We start from the raw sequence: 15,945 nt of genomic DNA on the forward strand, positions 1-15,945 counted from the left end.
TTAAAACCCTTTTGTTACACTCAATTTGAGCTTTTGTTTTCATCTTTTGTTTTCATCTTTTGTTTTCATACTTTGTAATCTGGCAATCTTTCTGCGAAAACATTTTTAAATCATTCTTGAAAAATAACCGTCCGTGTAAGTTGTTATGATTTTGCTACTCGCTTTATAGTCCCCCCTTTTTAATGTTTTTTCTTTTTATTTTTTCTTTTTATTTTATTTTATTATCTGTTTCTATATGTTATATTTACTTTTTATGATCTATTTTTATGTAGTTATTTTATAAAAAAATTTTTTTGAGTGCTCCTCACACTATTGTATTAATATATTTTGCTTTGGCTTTATTGATACAATATCAGAAAGCAATCTGTTTTGCGGATATAATCGTGTGGGCTGAAGAAAAGATTATATCTTTTTTTTCCGGTTTTTTAATTAAAATTTCACTTTTTTTTTTTTTTTAATTAAATGTTGTTTGTTATTTTTTTTACTTATTATTTCCCACCCCCTTTTTTTCATATGTCTATAATTTTTCTTTGTTTTATTCTTCATTTTGAACTTATCTAATGAGTGCTGTTTACTTGCTAATATATATTTACAGAAAAACATTTTTAACGTTACCTATTTAAAATTAATAGTATTTGATATTTACTTGATAGTCTTCAAATACACTCATATCTACTTTAATTTCCAGCCATCGATCAACTTCAAGACTGAAATCTTTATAATCTGTAAAAATTGAAGACAGTTATACTATTATTAGTAATAAAATCAGTTTCAATGGTATTTTTAAAATTATTTCATATTTTATTGATTATTAAATTTATTTCATCAGAAATTTTTTAATTTATTTAAACCTGAAATAATGATATGAAATAATGACCTGAATGAAAACCTGAAAATTGTTTTAAAGTGGCAGTTTAAATAAGAAAAGAATATATAGATATTTTAATGCATTTATGTGTGCTAAAAATTGACTCTAATTTTTCCAGGTTGTGAGTAAGCTGAATTTGGCGAGGTATCCTAATGGTAGGGCAGCCAACTTTTTATACTTTTTGTAAAAATTTATTCTAGTGACGCCTAGGTTTGTGTTTTAATGTATCATTTCTTATTCATTTGAACTTATTTTTCCCAACTACATATAAATGATTTTAAAGTTCATATGCAAAGCCACTTTGCTCTAGCTTTTTCGTGATGAGGCTTTTAAAATGCTGGCGAAGTTACCAAACTTCTGAATGCTTTGGTTTTTGAACGTCTACCACTCCATAAAATATTTAGCAAAAAGCGTTGTAGATGGCAGATCTGTAATGGTTAATTTAGGTCTAACGAGGTGGAAAAAAAGATAAATAATACTGAGAAACATTTTTGTTTCGCTGCATGAGATTTTTCTAAGCAAAACTTAGATACTTTTGCATCAAATCTGCAATCAGTTTCTCTCATTTACAAGCTAAATTTCTATGTAATTCAACAGTATCATTCACACCTGGAATATTGTTTTTATTGTTTACCCAAGGGTGTCACTATTTCACTAATACATAGTAACTTGATACATTTCAGTTTATGATTCTTGTTTTAAGTATTACTTTCAAAGGAGCAAACAAGTGCATAGATACAGGAGTTGGATAAAAAATATTGACTCACTTTCGATACTAATCTATGAAAACAATCTTACTTTTTGCAGTTAATGTTTTACAAGATTTAACATAACAAAACTGTTTGTACAATTTGAAATATCATACTAAAAGCTTTCAGACACGTCGTTTTTTTACTAAGCAAAATTCTGATTGGCAAATTTTGATAAGAAGAGCAAGTTAAGTCCTTGACGCAGAATTTTTCCTAAACTTATTTTTATTTTTTTTTTTCATTAGTTTGCTTCAAAACAAGTAAAAATATTTTATTCAACATTTTAATAATATATGGTTATTAGTTAAAGAAAGAAATCTCTCTTTTTCTATGTTGAAGGTAAAATCGTTTCTTAAAAAATGTGCGCTTATTTTCAGTTATTAAGATATAAGATAAACAGCTTCATTAAAATACATTGATAAATTTTTAAATATGAATAAAAAGCATTTTTTTTTTCAAATTTCTTTTTTTAGATATTACATAATTTAGCACTAATATAATTCCGGTAGTCTAACAGATTTTTAGGGTGACCATAAAATTATTTTGAAAACATTATTTCAATAGAAAAATATACCGTTCCGGCAGTATTATTAGGAAAATATTTTGTTTAATAAAATAAGTTCAAATAGTTATCACTAGGCAACACTGACTATTAAAATCTATTTAGCAAAATTGCAAATGTAGCCAACTTTCGTATTTTTAATATGACATAGTCTATAGACAAAATTTGCGCATACATTTGACAATGTTTTTGTAGAATCTTCTTAACCTGCACATGTTTCTTCTAGCGGTACTATGTGTCGAAATTTTAAATTATTTAAACTCAATGCATTTTTCTCTAAAATGCATTGTTCTAATAATAACAATGCAGCAAATACCACATTTTTCTCTCATATCAGGTAGTATTTACAATCTACGTTTAATATGAATCAATCATTTATGGGACACCCTCTATGTTTTAACCCGTTTTGTCCCTACTTTATATGTTGAAATGATGCAAGAAGTGGTTTTAGGAAAAAGGGGGCATAATACATTATCGAAATTAATTGGTTTTTTTACTGTTAGAGCATTCAGAAAGTCTTTGATAGATCAAAAAGTACTTGCTCCTTTTAATTCTAGATCTAGTCAGAAATAACTAAATCATTGTGGTATCTGAGAATCTATTAATTCACCCAGATAAATAAAAATTCGAAAAAAGTTTCCCACCACAATGAATGTCTTTGAAAATAGGAACTGTCCTAAATATATGACGCTGGGCGTTAAGAGAAATCAGATTACAATTTTTGTATTTTCTAGGCGCTTGAGATATTCGGATGTAGTTTGGCGTCATTGTGTTGTCATTCTCAAGAAATCTGTCCCAATAAGAGTAGAAATGCAAGCATTTGAATGAATGCATTCTTTTTGAGAAATATTTTGGTGTTTGCAACAAAACTTCTAGCGCTGTTTCACTGTTCTTAAGGATATCTTTTATAAACCAAACGCCACCTGAAAGAAAGTTTATAGTTATTAGCAACATCTATTTCATAGATACTAAATAAATTAAACAACAATAAAAAATTTGTTAACCCCATTCATGAGTTGGCAGCTGATACAAGTCGACCAGCAGTCCCTCAACATTATTATAAGATAATAAGTTAAGTACAGGGCTGCCAACTTTTGGGGAAATTTCTTTTGGTGGTAGCAAAGTTGATGATTTTATATATCATTCCGCTTTTGTAAATTGGATTTACTGTTATTTTCACACCACTACAAGTAAATGATTTAAGAGTTTATCTGAAAAGCTTTTTTGTTCCTACATTCTTTTTAGTAAAGCTTAAAAATATGACAAGGCAAACTTTAATAATATCTTCAGCAAACAATTATTAAATTAAAATATTACACTTTGCCCAGTGGTAGCCTTTTTCATATTGGAAGGTATACTATCCTCAGGGAATAAAACCGGAGGTGAACCGGGCTCAAATCTCAGCGATGGCAGCGAATTCACATGCATGCATTTTTTCTTTTGATCGCCGTGTTAGATTCGTAAATAGGCACGTGTACAAGTTTGTATTTCGTGTATGTAAAATCTATATAACTTTTAATCTATTAGCCTGATAATCTCGCAAATGGTTTCATTCAATTTAGAGTACGAAATGCATCGGAAACAATGCCTGTTTAGAAAAAAATTCAATCTTCCCTCTCAGATCACTCCCATTTCTCTCTAAAAAGAGACAAGGGTATAAAAGATAGTACGTGACAGGGTTCATACGCAAATGGAAAAAAATTAATAACATTAATATATATTTTTTACATTATTATGATTGTAGCTACTGGTATATTTTATTTTCTCTAAGTAAACTTTTCTTTCAAACTTTTCTGACAAATCTTGATTAGTTTTATTTCATACGTACAAGTTCTCTCTGTCTGTTTTACGTTTGGGTTACATTTTCAATTTCTTCTGGGTCTGCGGTCTTATTCCACTGTCCTGAGAACTATAACAACCTTTAAGGACTGGAAGAAACACAATCTTGCCATATAATTTTTGGGGTTAATTTGAGTAAAAGCATAGATCGAATTTTTAAATTGAAAATTGGAATGTAAACTTTGCGTTATATTTAATACTAGAACTTGGATTCTATGAATTATTTCCTCACTTTCTAAGTTAAGCTGCGTAAAAGCATAGATCTAATTTTTATATTGAAAATCTGAATGTAAACTTTGTCTCATCTTTAACACTAGAACTTGGATTCTATTAATTATTTCCTCATTTTCTATTGTAAATTTTCAAAAAAAAATCTGCAAATGAAGTTGTATTTGAATAGTCAGTTTGTATTAAGAACGAATTACAAGATAAAATAAAATGTGAGACTTGAAATAGTTGCTCTTAATACGAATAATATTGTAAGATACGATAGCTAGAACGAACATCGAAAGCATTTAGTTAGTATGTGACGTCATAATTTCTGCTCTCCGAAGAAGAAATAAGTCCCCAGGAAGAACAAACCTTGCAATTCTTTATAGTGATAATTTTCGATCTTAGCAGATAAGTCTTTCCAGTTCCATTGCATATGTCCGTGTCTTGTAGATGAGTAACCACATTCATGTTGATTAAAAGTACATAGCTCGGATGCATTATCTGAAACTATATTCATAAAGTCAAAACTTATTTTCAATCAAAACTTAGTAAATATGAACAAAAAATCTGTATATCTAAGCAAGTATTTATTATAAAAAATTATATTTACGTATTTAAAAAATTATAATAAAAAAATACTTATTTAAACAATTACACACATACACTATCTACCAATAAGTAATCGGACACCTATGCAAATGACTATAACAGCGGCCCTGATATAGATCACGCCAGGGTTTAAGCTGAGTCTAAAAATTCATTAGCAAAAAAGCTAAAATCTGAAAAAAAGTTTTAGCAAAATGCTAAAATGCCATTAGGCTTATAAAATTACTTTATATCAAACAAGTACTGTAAGTTATCTGACAAAGAATAGCTTAATGTACAAGAATATCAAAAAGAATACCTATAACAAAAAAAAACGCATTTATTATTTATCAAAACATTTTGGTTTATAATTAACAATCTTCCTTTCTTTCATGTTTGCCCATTTTACAAATGCTTCTTGAAAGTTAAATGCACTTTCAGGGCCCTCAATATTAATCATTAACAAATTGTTTACATGGTTGATTAACAACCTGTTTCGAATATTAGTTTTAACAAATTAAGGCAGCTAAAGCCCCTTTCACAGTCAACAGTGTGCATTGGTATTGTTGCACAATACTCTATAACAGAAGTTATTAATGGGTACTGTTCAGACACATCATTGGTATATAAAAATAAAAGTAATTCATTAAATGACATGTTTTTACATCGTTGCATTAAGATGTGTTTAAATAATCCCCATTCACAAAGTAATTCAGTTTCTGTAAACTGAAAATCTTTTCTGGGAGATTCCGAAAACAAATTGAAAATGCAACCGATTTCCTTTACACCATAATGCTGTAATTCTTCCGAACTATGGGGCATCCTGCTAGGTATAAATATATTGAACATTTCGATTTTATCCAAATCTCCCAATCTATCAGTAATATTTTCAATGATACAGTTTAAAAAATTGTGCATCAAATTACGGAATCTTTCCCTCTGTTTCAGTCCATCTAAAATTATATGGCCCTGAAACTCAAATTTTTCACTTTCCTTCTTAGGCACATCATCTAAAAAACTCATATAATGAGTGCCGGTGCCATTTTTTATTTCTTCTAAACTTGAAATACAAGCCTTCACACTTGATTGAACATATTCAAAATTTAAATTAGATTTTTGAAATATGAGGCTTAATTTATTAATGTTGAACATGATATCATTCATGATGGCAGTGGTTGCTAAAAACAAAAAAGTAGTTATATTTTTTAACAACCCTTAGCGTCATGGTTTTTCGCGGAAGCTTTTTTTTTAATGGAATTTAGTAAAATCCTTTAGCAAAAATGCGAAAATGCTTTGTTGAATTTTAGCATTTTTGAGGGGTCTTTTCGCATTTTGCGAAAAAAGCTACCGTAGCGGAAACCCTGCATCACGCCCTCCTGATATGGATTGGGACCCTTGGTCTCCATTCATGGTAAGCTCAATGCCGATGCCTACTGCACTATTTTGGATGACAATGTGCTTCCTACGTTGTGGCAATTTTACGTGGGTGTTACTGTGAATGACCGAAACTGGTGGTTTTTGACAACCACATAGTTGCCGATATATAAATATCGATAATAAATATCCGAAATATATACTAGGCCTAGTTCAGTGTCATTTCCGGGTATACTCTATTCCGAAGTTTTAAAGTCAATTTTCACTGCTGGTATGCCTTACATCAATTTGTTTAGGCTCGAAACTGCAATAAAGTGGTGTACAGTATATGTCTATGAATTATTTGCAGTAGTGGTGGGTATAAATTCTATAAATCGAATTTATAAAAATTAGATTTTTAAATTAAATACTACCATTATAATATATTTATCTGCAATCGGTTTCAGGTTGACATCTGTGAGAATATATACAATTAACAGGGCTGCAAACTTTCTACCCTTTTCGTAAAAACTTATTCTAGTGGTACCTATGTTTATGATTTAATGTATTATTTTTTATTTATATAAGTGATTTAAAAGTTCATACGCAACACCCTTTTATTGTAGCTCTTTAGTGGTTGGTCTTTCAAAATGTTCTCAAAAATACCAAAACATGGGTGAAAGCGAGACGGAAAAGCTGGTAGTAAAACCATTTCACTTTCAACTTGTTTTCGGGAGGAGTAAAACTATTCTCGTTTTACGAACTAGTTAGCAATGTTTACTTTTTTCTCTGGAAAGAAACAGTTTTATATTCATGCTATAATTGTAAAAAAATCTCGATAGTTTCAGAAATGTACTGTTTCACGAAAAAAAAATTCTAGAATGAGAGGCTTTAAGTACCAGTTTTTGTTGTTTTCAATCTTGGTATTTATAGGCTTTCTGCCCTGCCAAATATTCGGAATGGTTTGGTTTTCAAATGACCACTATTTTTTAAAAGATTATTAAAAAGGCATAGCAATTAAAAAGACTGGACAACGTCATTTTCAATTTAAAAATAAATTTACGAAAACTGGAAGAATATATTTATCTTATTTTACTTTGTCGAAAAATAATGTGTGTTATAATCCTTATCAATAAGTAAATAAAAGCTTTTGATTTGGAGCTAGTGTCAGCACGTGAACTTAACTTAAACTTTAAAATATAAATCTCCGTTAGCTTTCCTTTATTTATCTTAATTTTTAAACATATGAAAGTAAATAAAATAGAAATCTAAATAAAATAAATAAAATAAAAATCTAATTAAAATAAATAAAAGAAAATATAAAATAGAATTCAAAAATAAATAAAGTTTGAAAATAAATAAATGCAAATTTTAAAAAAATAAATGAAATTAAACAAAGTGTTACGAAATAGTTCAATTTCCTTGTGCCCGGTTTACCGAAAAGTATATTTCTAATGAAGTTTGATCGTTTATTTCCATTTTGAGTGATACAGAGCTACTTTTATAATCATTTTGTTAATAATCCTTTTTTTAAAAAATCCCACACTGGTCTCAGATCACATTGCCAGTACAGATGCGTCTTAAAACTTGTTATTTGATTCATAGTTACTAATAAGAAAGCAGATAAAGCAAAATTTTAGTCTTGAGTAAATAATCCTCACAGGTTTAACCCCTTGGGGACGGGTGATTCGTAAAAGCATTCGTGCAAAATCGGAATCAGGGTGTAAATAAATTAAAAACGGTAACTTAAATGTAAGCATTGCTAATTTGACAGACTTACTTTGCTTTTACTTTAATTATTGTTAGTTTAATCATATATATAATCAATGTTAGTTCAAAGTATAACTAAATAATTTTATTTTCAACTAAGTAATGGTGAATTAAATAAATCAAGCAATTATAACCTTGTCCACAAATAAACTTTTGAAGAACTACTTTGATTACCAGTTTTATCTTTTTAACCTGATTGATACGATTTTATGCTGGCACGTATTTGTGACAGTCATCGCGAAAGTGTTAATAATATATAATAATGTTAAATCCTAATGTATGCTTTCCGATTTACCAACAGAGTATTCCTAAGTATTTTAAATGGTCGCGAATGCCACTAATTTTCTAATTAATTTTTGATAGAATATAGTTGGCTTACAGTGATTGGGCCACCACAGTATATATAAACAATAAAAACAAATTTATATAACCTGATAATCGGATGGTGAAGGTTCTTAAGCGAGGGCTAAATAAAACTAACATTGCAATCCTTAATTGATATTACTCTAGCACTTTAAATATTACAGGAATTTACAACTTCTTCGCAGGGGCACAGCGAATTTATACAATTGGGAGGGGGAAATTCCCATTTCGCCGAATGAAATTTCGAATTTGTCCGACTCAAAGTAGGTATTTCATTCGTTTGAATAAAAATATTTTTGTTGCTTATATTTTCGTAATAGAGTAATTTTTCTATCAATACAGTGGTAATTAAACGACTTTATTCTAATCAATGAGCTGCGATTGATCAATGGGTAAGGCACTGAACTATTGTGAAGAACTGAAGTTCGATCCTGAAAACCCACCCTGATTAAGATTGATAAGTACGTAAAGACTGCCTACTCGGAAAGATAGTCATAATGCCACAAAGAGGAAAAGCCACATTGTGGAGCCTTAATACCCATGAGCACAAAAAGCAGTAGTAGAAATGCTTATTTATTCTAGTCAACAAATAAAATAAATAATGAACTATTTGATAAATAAATATAAAAAAAAAGAGATTGGCTCGCAGCTAATATAAAGATATAATTTTCCACTATCACATAAATCGAGTAACAAATTATTTAGCAATCGTCAAATTTCGTCAAATGTCAGATGAAAATTAATTAGATAGAAATGAGAGTTATGCTTTTAAATGGAAATATAGTTTGAAAAGTTAAAAAAAAATTAAGGAAATAATCGTTTTGAAAATTAATTACGAATTAAAAGTTTGTTGAACTTATTTAAGATATATTTATTTGTTGAATTTAAAAAGTGAACTAGAATGAAGTTGATAAGATGAAAGCTGATTATTTATTGAAAATTATTATTTTTACAATTATTACAAATAATTTGCTGTTTGAAATAACTTTTTTTTCTCGTAAATATTCCGAACGTCTAAGCAAAATGTGCCGAATAGTGAAAATTTCTAGGAGGTCTCAGCGACATAACGTGACTTTCCACCCGGCGGCCCTGTTTCCTTTTTAATTCCGTAAATTTTGCTTGAAGTTTCCATTATTTCTTAGAAAACTTTTATAGTGGTTCACAAAATAATACAAAGTTTTTTAATTAGTGTTTGACCACCATAGGCTATTTTGTAAAGAAATCAGATTTATATAAGAACAGTGTTCCATCAGAATCTAAACTTTAAAGTCGTATCTGATAATTGTCTTTAAGGTAAAATAAATATCTTGTTAACATGAAAGCAAATTAACGGGCAATAAAAGGTATCATTTATGCTGAAATTCCTACTGTAGCCACACACCTATATGTCCACTACCCACCCGATAAGTTCGTTTAAATTTACTAATGGATAATAAAACGAGGTAAATCTCATCCATAATGTAATAGTTTCTATTATTAAAAACGATAAATATAAATGGTACAAAATATGAATTAAGATTTAACTTTTTCACCATAAAAACTTTATTTTTCATTTGCTAATTAACAGCCATAAGTTTTGACAAGTAACTAAATATAAAAATATAACAAAGTTTCGCCAATCTGCTGAAATGGACAGATAAATTTAGAGAAATAAATAACAGAAATATTCCACTAGTCTACTATAGCCCCCATCTCTAGTATATATATAATAAACTGTTATCAAAAATCAGATGATAGGTTTATCTCACGTTTTCCACAACAATAATGAAAACATAAATCAAAATTAGTGTTAAAAAAATAGCTTAAAACCACAATTTCAAATGAAAATTCCACGGGAAAATTGAAACTAATAGAAAATTGCAAACAAAGAAAATAATGGAATGAAATAATAGAATATATATATATATATATATATATATATATATATATATATATATATATATATATATATATATATATATATATATATATATATATATATATATATATATATATATATATATATATATATATAGAAATATCAATGAAATAATAAAAATAATAGAATACAATTAAAAAATATAAGAATGACAACGGAAGCTGCCATCGTCAAGGGGTACCAGCCCGAAAGTTTTTTTTACAAATTTCTGAGTATGGTGTGCTTTTAGTTTTGACAATGGGATATGTTTTTAGGTAGGTTTTTTGAAATTTATTTTTCCTTTTGTAATTTGTATTAATTTTGCTTTTGTATTTTGTATTCTCTTTTTCTATTTTCCTTGACTTCTTGAAAAACTTTAGGAATACAGAGAGAGCAAATATTAGACCTTTGTCTTGCTCTCTAGATATAAAAGATTTTGTGCTATTTTTATGACTTCCGGGACTGGTACCCCCTGGCGACTTAAGCTTCTGTTGTCCTTATTATATTTTTCATATTTTTTATTATTTTATTCTTTGTTTACTTTTTGCTATTGTTCTCCTTAATAACTCTTCTTTTGTGGTATAAACTTCCAACATAAGAAAGCATTTAATTTTTTAATTTATAAAAGATTACAAGAAATGTGCAAGTAAAGAATACGGATAAAATAGAAAAGATTTCGCAAAATTCGTATTAATTTTGTGACAATGAATAATTTTTTTTTTACTTGACTTTCTTTTTTGAACAAAAAATATAAATCTATAGGCTTCATAAGTATATGTTTAAAGCTATTACACATTTCTGATTGTAGCTTACATAATAAAACACAATAAAATGAATACTCCCAAGAAGCTGTGTGGGCTTTATTTAATGTAAACACTTCATTTGCTTCCGAAATTATAAGTCGAAAAGTCGACATCGTTTGAGCGCTCAAGAATAGGCTCAAATGCGCAAGTCTTGAAAAAAGAAATCAAGTCAATTTCAAAGAAGATTTGTCTGCACTTGAAACTTGTTTACTTTTTACACATAATCTCTTAATTTACTAAGCAAATTAAGTGCCAACATGATCAAGTATATAATAAAACATACTGTTTCATCTATATATTAATATTGCTTCTAGAGTTTTTCCAGGTTCGTACAAACTTATTTAAAAAAGCAGAAATTCTTACCTCCCTGAGACATTTGGTTATTGAATGTATCATTAGTAAACATTTCAACAGCCGCATCTTTTCTAACTTCAAACGTTCTACCATCTTGAAATTTTTTAAATGCTAGTGATTCTATATTTCGAACATGCGTGAAAAAGACCAAAATATTGCATAAAATTGTAATTAATTCTGAAGTTTGCTTATTCATGTTCACTTTTCTAATTATTCTTCCCTTTCAGATTTCGATGAGAAGGAAAATGCTAATTTCTCTTCAATATCTATTTAAAAGGCGCTATCATTGGTATCGTTGTCCGTTAATTTCTTATCGCGTTTGAAACGGCTTATAGAACAATGACAATTAAACGTTAGACAACTAATCATAGACATCAGAAATATGATATTAATCTGAAATATTAGAAAATGTGTTGAAGAATTCTATTTCTAGAATTAAAACAGATATTTTCTTTTATTCCTTCTCTTAACTTTTACAACTCTTAATTTTTCCTAAGCAAACTTGAATCATTTCTTTTCTCTTTATTTTAAGTTTTTTTTGTCTAATTTCAAATAATATTTAATGGTCTTTTTCTGTGCAATTTTAAATTTTTAATGATCAGCTACTGTTACAACTTAAAAAGAAAAAAACCACCTTCTTTAAGAAAATAAAGCTTATTACAATATTTTTTAATATTCTGTTTCAGTAAAATCAGTGTTCGGGAATAATGTAAATTTTCGAGTTTTGCACGACGCTTAAACCACTAAATGCTTATGTTCCTTTTCTGAAAACATTAGCACTTGATTCTTTTTAAAAAGAGACAAAGCAGTACTGTAATTTTTATGCTCTTAGCTACCAATAGGTTGTAGTTCAAAGGCTCCAAAAGTTGGTAGATCCAAAAAGAAATTTCCACCTTTATTTAAGTGCGAACGCCCTGTTCTTGAAAACAGTTTTGTCACAATAATTTGTTGCGTTCACGCCCCTTCGATAAAGTTATAATTTCTTTGAAATAGTAAAATGGCAGTTGAAATACAATGGCACACAGCAGTTTTGCCAAAGTTTAAACGCAAGCAATCATGGATGCATAAATAGGGATGATTCTTCAGAAAGGGAAATAATCAAGAGTATAAAATTATTACGTTAAATAAATAATCTCAAGAAAACTAAAGCAGTAATATATTTTACTTAATTAAAAAAAGAAAAAAAAAATTTTCTCTCTCTCATTCACGTCTGGAAAGTCTTGAAAATGGGCACCTATTTCTTAACACTTGAAAGTTGTCGACTATTATTTTTTATTTGTATATTTTTGAAGAAATGAAGTTTTTAATCTAGACAATTATAATAAGTTAGCTTTGCAAAAATGAAATGTCGAAATGCACCGAATAAAATATATAATAGCCAAAAAAAGTAATCAGAAATTGACTTACAGATAGAACGCAATGCTTCAACCACATATGATTCATAAACATACTTTTATTTGAGATTCTTGTCTATAGAACCAAAAATGACATTTCTATACTTTCATTGGTGCTTAATTCACTTTTTTTTTTAATTTTAGTATACACAACACATTGTAATCCATATTCTTTTTACATACGGTAAACTGAACTGGATAAAAAAAGTATTACGGTAAGAAGATTTACGGTCAAATATAATAACTTAAATGTTTTAGAGAAGAGAAAAATATATTAGGATTCTTTCTAAAATAATCGGTAATTAGGTGATATTTCCTTACTTAGATAAAATTAATACACTTAGTCAATAATTCTAAAGTTTTAGAAATTTTCATATGGCCAGACAATTTAAAGCTGGAGTATTTTTTTCAATTATATAAGAATTAGAACACACTCGTTTTGTTTCACAAGACTGTGACGTTTCTTCTTATATTGCGCTATTTTCATGCAAACAATAACTAAAGATAGGAAAACTGAACTGATAGTCCTAAATATCTGTTCTAAAAGAAATACAGAATAATAATAGCACATTATTCCTTAAAAAGCGTTATTCCTTATGAAGATCGAATTTTCGGAAACAGCATTAAGTATATCACATATAAGATAGACAAAGACATTTTCTTTGGATTCTAAGAAACGGACATTATATTGTTTGGATTCTATAAGACAGTCTTACCCTTGCTACAGATGTCTTTCGCTTGTTCTTTGCTTTTTACATAATCCCAGTATATTCTCTGACTACCACTTCAACTACGGAATTCAGCTATGTGATTAAAAAGTGTCGGAAAAGTTCTTATTTCTTTCCTTCAAATACAGATGTGCCAACTTCTCCGGCTTCTAGCTAGATATTTTTCCCAAATAGTTAAAGTAATAGCATAATTTCTGTTTTGATAATCGATTTAAAAAAGATGTTGCCCACCACAGTATATAATTAATTGAAACATATATTAAAAAAAATAGAAATAAGTAGCACAGGGTTGATGTGCACTTAAAAAAATTAAAAAGTGGTAGTAATATTTATAAAAAAAGTTATATTATTATGTTTGTATTAACCAGAATATTTTATTTTCTCTTCTAAGCAAAAGTTAATAGATGTGAAGGTGTCGAATAAAAAAACTTTATTTCGATAGTAGAAACTAATATTAAGAAATTTTGAGCTTCTTAAAAACAAAATTGATTTTTACAAGAGGTGCACACATGGTTTTTACATGGCGACACTTTAAGAAACATTTGCTTATTTATTTAAATATTGTTTTAACCCTTTGGCGGTTATGAACGAGTTCAGCTCGCAATCGAATAGTGCCTCATAATGCACGCAAACGAGTTCCGCTCGGGAGCAAAATTTTGACCGGTTAGTAACGAGCACTACTCGCGTAGTGAAATTTTTCCTCAATGCGCGCTGACGAGCTGAGCCCGTTCGCCATTATTATTCTGCATTGACTATGTTGAAAACGAAAAGTACGTAAAAACTGTTATTTATGTACTACGAATACTTAAAGAAATTTTTAATACGCGTGAGGCGAGCTATCTACCGCATCCAGAGATGCCAACTTGCTCCGCTTTGTAAAATAGTATTTCCTAGTGATGGCAAAAGTCAAGTTACTTTCAGTTTAGTATTTTTCCTTTTAAGTAATTTTTTAACCACTAAATATCAAAAACTATAAGTAACATATAAAATGCAGCGTTAGAACAACAATCTACTGGTTACTCTATAAAAACTAAGCGTAACTGTCCTTCTCCATTGAAATTTACTACATTATTTGCTACCATTTTATTATAACAATTCTAGAAGAAGGAGCAGTTGACATTGCTAGAGAAGGGTGACATTTTCGAAAGAACGGCGGTGAAAAACTGCTGCCACTTTCGACAACTGTTTGCACGTAATACTGCGCGAATTAATGAAACGAAAATTGCTCATTTCCCTGACCGTCAAAGGGTTAAATAACATCGAAGGTAAACTTCTGTGTTCTTAATCTCTGCCTTATAGAATATGAATAAAGATGATGGACATCAGGAAACTATCACTTGGGAGGGAAGAAAGGTATAACTCTTTAAGTTTTTTTCCGCTGGTAGTATAATTAAAATAAATTATAATTACAGAGAGAATTTTTTTTCCCATTTTGTCAAAGCTTAAACAAATGATAGAATGATTAACATACATTTATGTGCATGTTTGATATGTTTAAATGTAGTTGTGGTAAAAATTATTTGAAATTAAATTAAAAAATACAGAGAAAAAATAAAAAAGCATGCATTTTACTACCACTTTAAATTGAAAAGTACGATTTTATGAAAAATCCATAAATGTTATCAGCTATGATAGATGCAAAACGGGCAATTTAAGCATTGCTGCTCATGTACTGTTTCTTATTTATTATTAGTACCTTGAATCGAATTGTATTGTATTGTTCCCACTTCAATTGTTTTAAATAATAATTATAAATAAGTGCAGTTTTAAAGTATTTCTTAAACTAATCTATCCTCCACATTATACAAAGATTCCTTTAGTATTCAAAATTTTTGTTTAAGTAAAGACACCATGTTCGCCATGAAATAGTATTTAGGACATAGCTAAAGTTATAGTTACACTGATAAATCGTGACAGCACTCGATAAAATATAAATTGTCCTTAAAATAGTAAATTTCTATTTACCTATTGCTGTAATTGTTGACATGTCAATGACTGTGACAAATAATATTTCTTGAGCAGCTGTGGCTTAGAGGATAGAGCAATTGCCTTCCCGGATAGCACAGACCACAGTGCTGATATTAAATATCCTTAGTGGTAGACGAATCATGATTCATCAGGAGAATAATGACGAAAGATCTCTTTGCCGTCAGGTGAACAGTGGAAGGTTTTCGTGATTTTCTTCTAAGTACAACCCAAACGCCGGTTAGTTCCACCAAAAAGTTCTCAGCGAAGGCTAGTTTATAACATTGCTTGATGGAGCAGTTCCCTTGTCTTCTGGATTAAGTACAAAATTAGAAGGCTACAGAGTTGAAAATTGATAATAGTAAACTCAGAACTATGTCAAGTGCTTAACACCAGTTAAAAAGTTGTACGAACATCGTACATTAACCAGCTATACGTATCTCCTGAAAGCAAACAAAAAATATCCGCAAACTCTTGAATATGGTTACCCTAAACACAACTA

The 15,945-nt window shown here is 29.1% G+C and overlaps 1 protein-coding gene across 1 annotated transcript in view; it reads right to left on the reverse strand.

Annotated features, from left to right (window-relative positions):
- LOC107453190 (uncharacterized) overlaps positions 1 to 15,945 on the reverse strand; it is a 143,444-nt gene that overhangs the window by 19,563 nt on the left and 107,936 nt on the right. Inside the window, exons 3-5 of the mRNA XM_087163391.1 lie at positions 4,601 to 4,738; positions 2,896 to 3,102; positions 647 to 723 (exon numbers count right to left, since the gene is read on the reverse strand). Coding sequence (XP_087019517.1) covers positions 647 to 723; positions 2,896 to 3,102; positions 4,601 to 4,738 — 422 coding nt within the window. The remainder of the gene's footprint in view (positions 1 to 646; positions 724 to 2,895; positions 3,103 to 4,600; positions 4,739 to 15,945) is intronic.

This window comes from Parasteatoda tepidariorum, chromosome 5, assembly GCF_982258835.1.
Source record: "Parasteatoda tepidariorum strain Cologne lab strain chromosome 5, Ptep-v5.0, whole genome shotgun sequence".
Taxonomy (NCBI): Eukaryota; Metazoa; Arthropoda; class Arachnida; order Araneae; family Theridiidae; genus Parasteatoda; species Parasteatoda tepidariorum.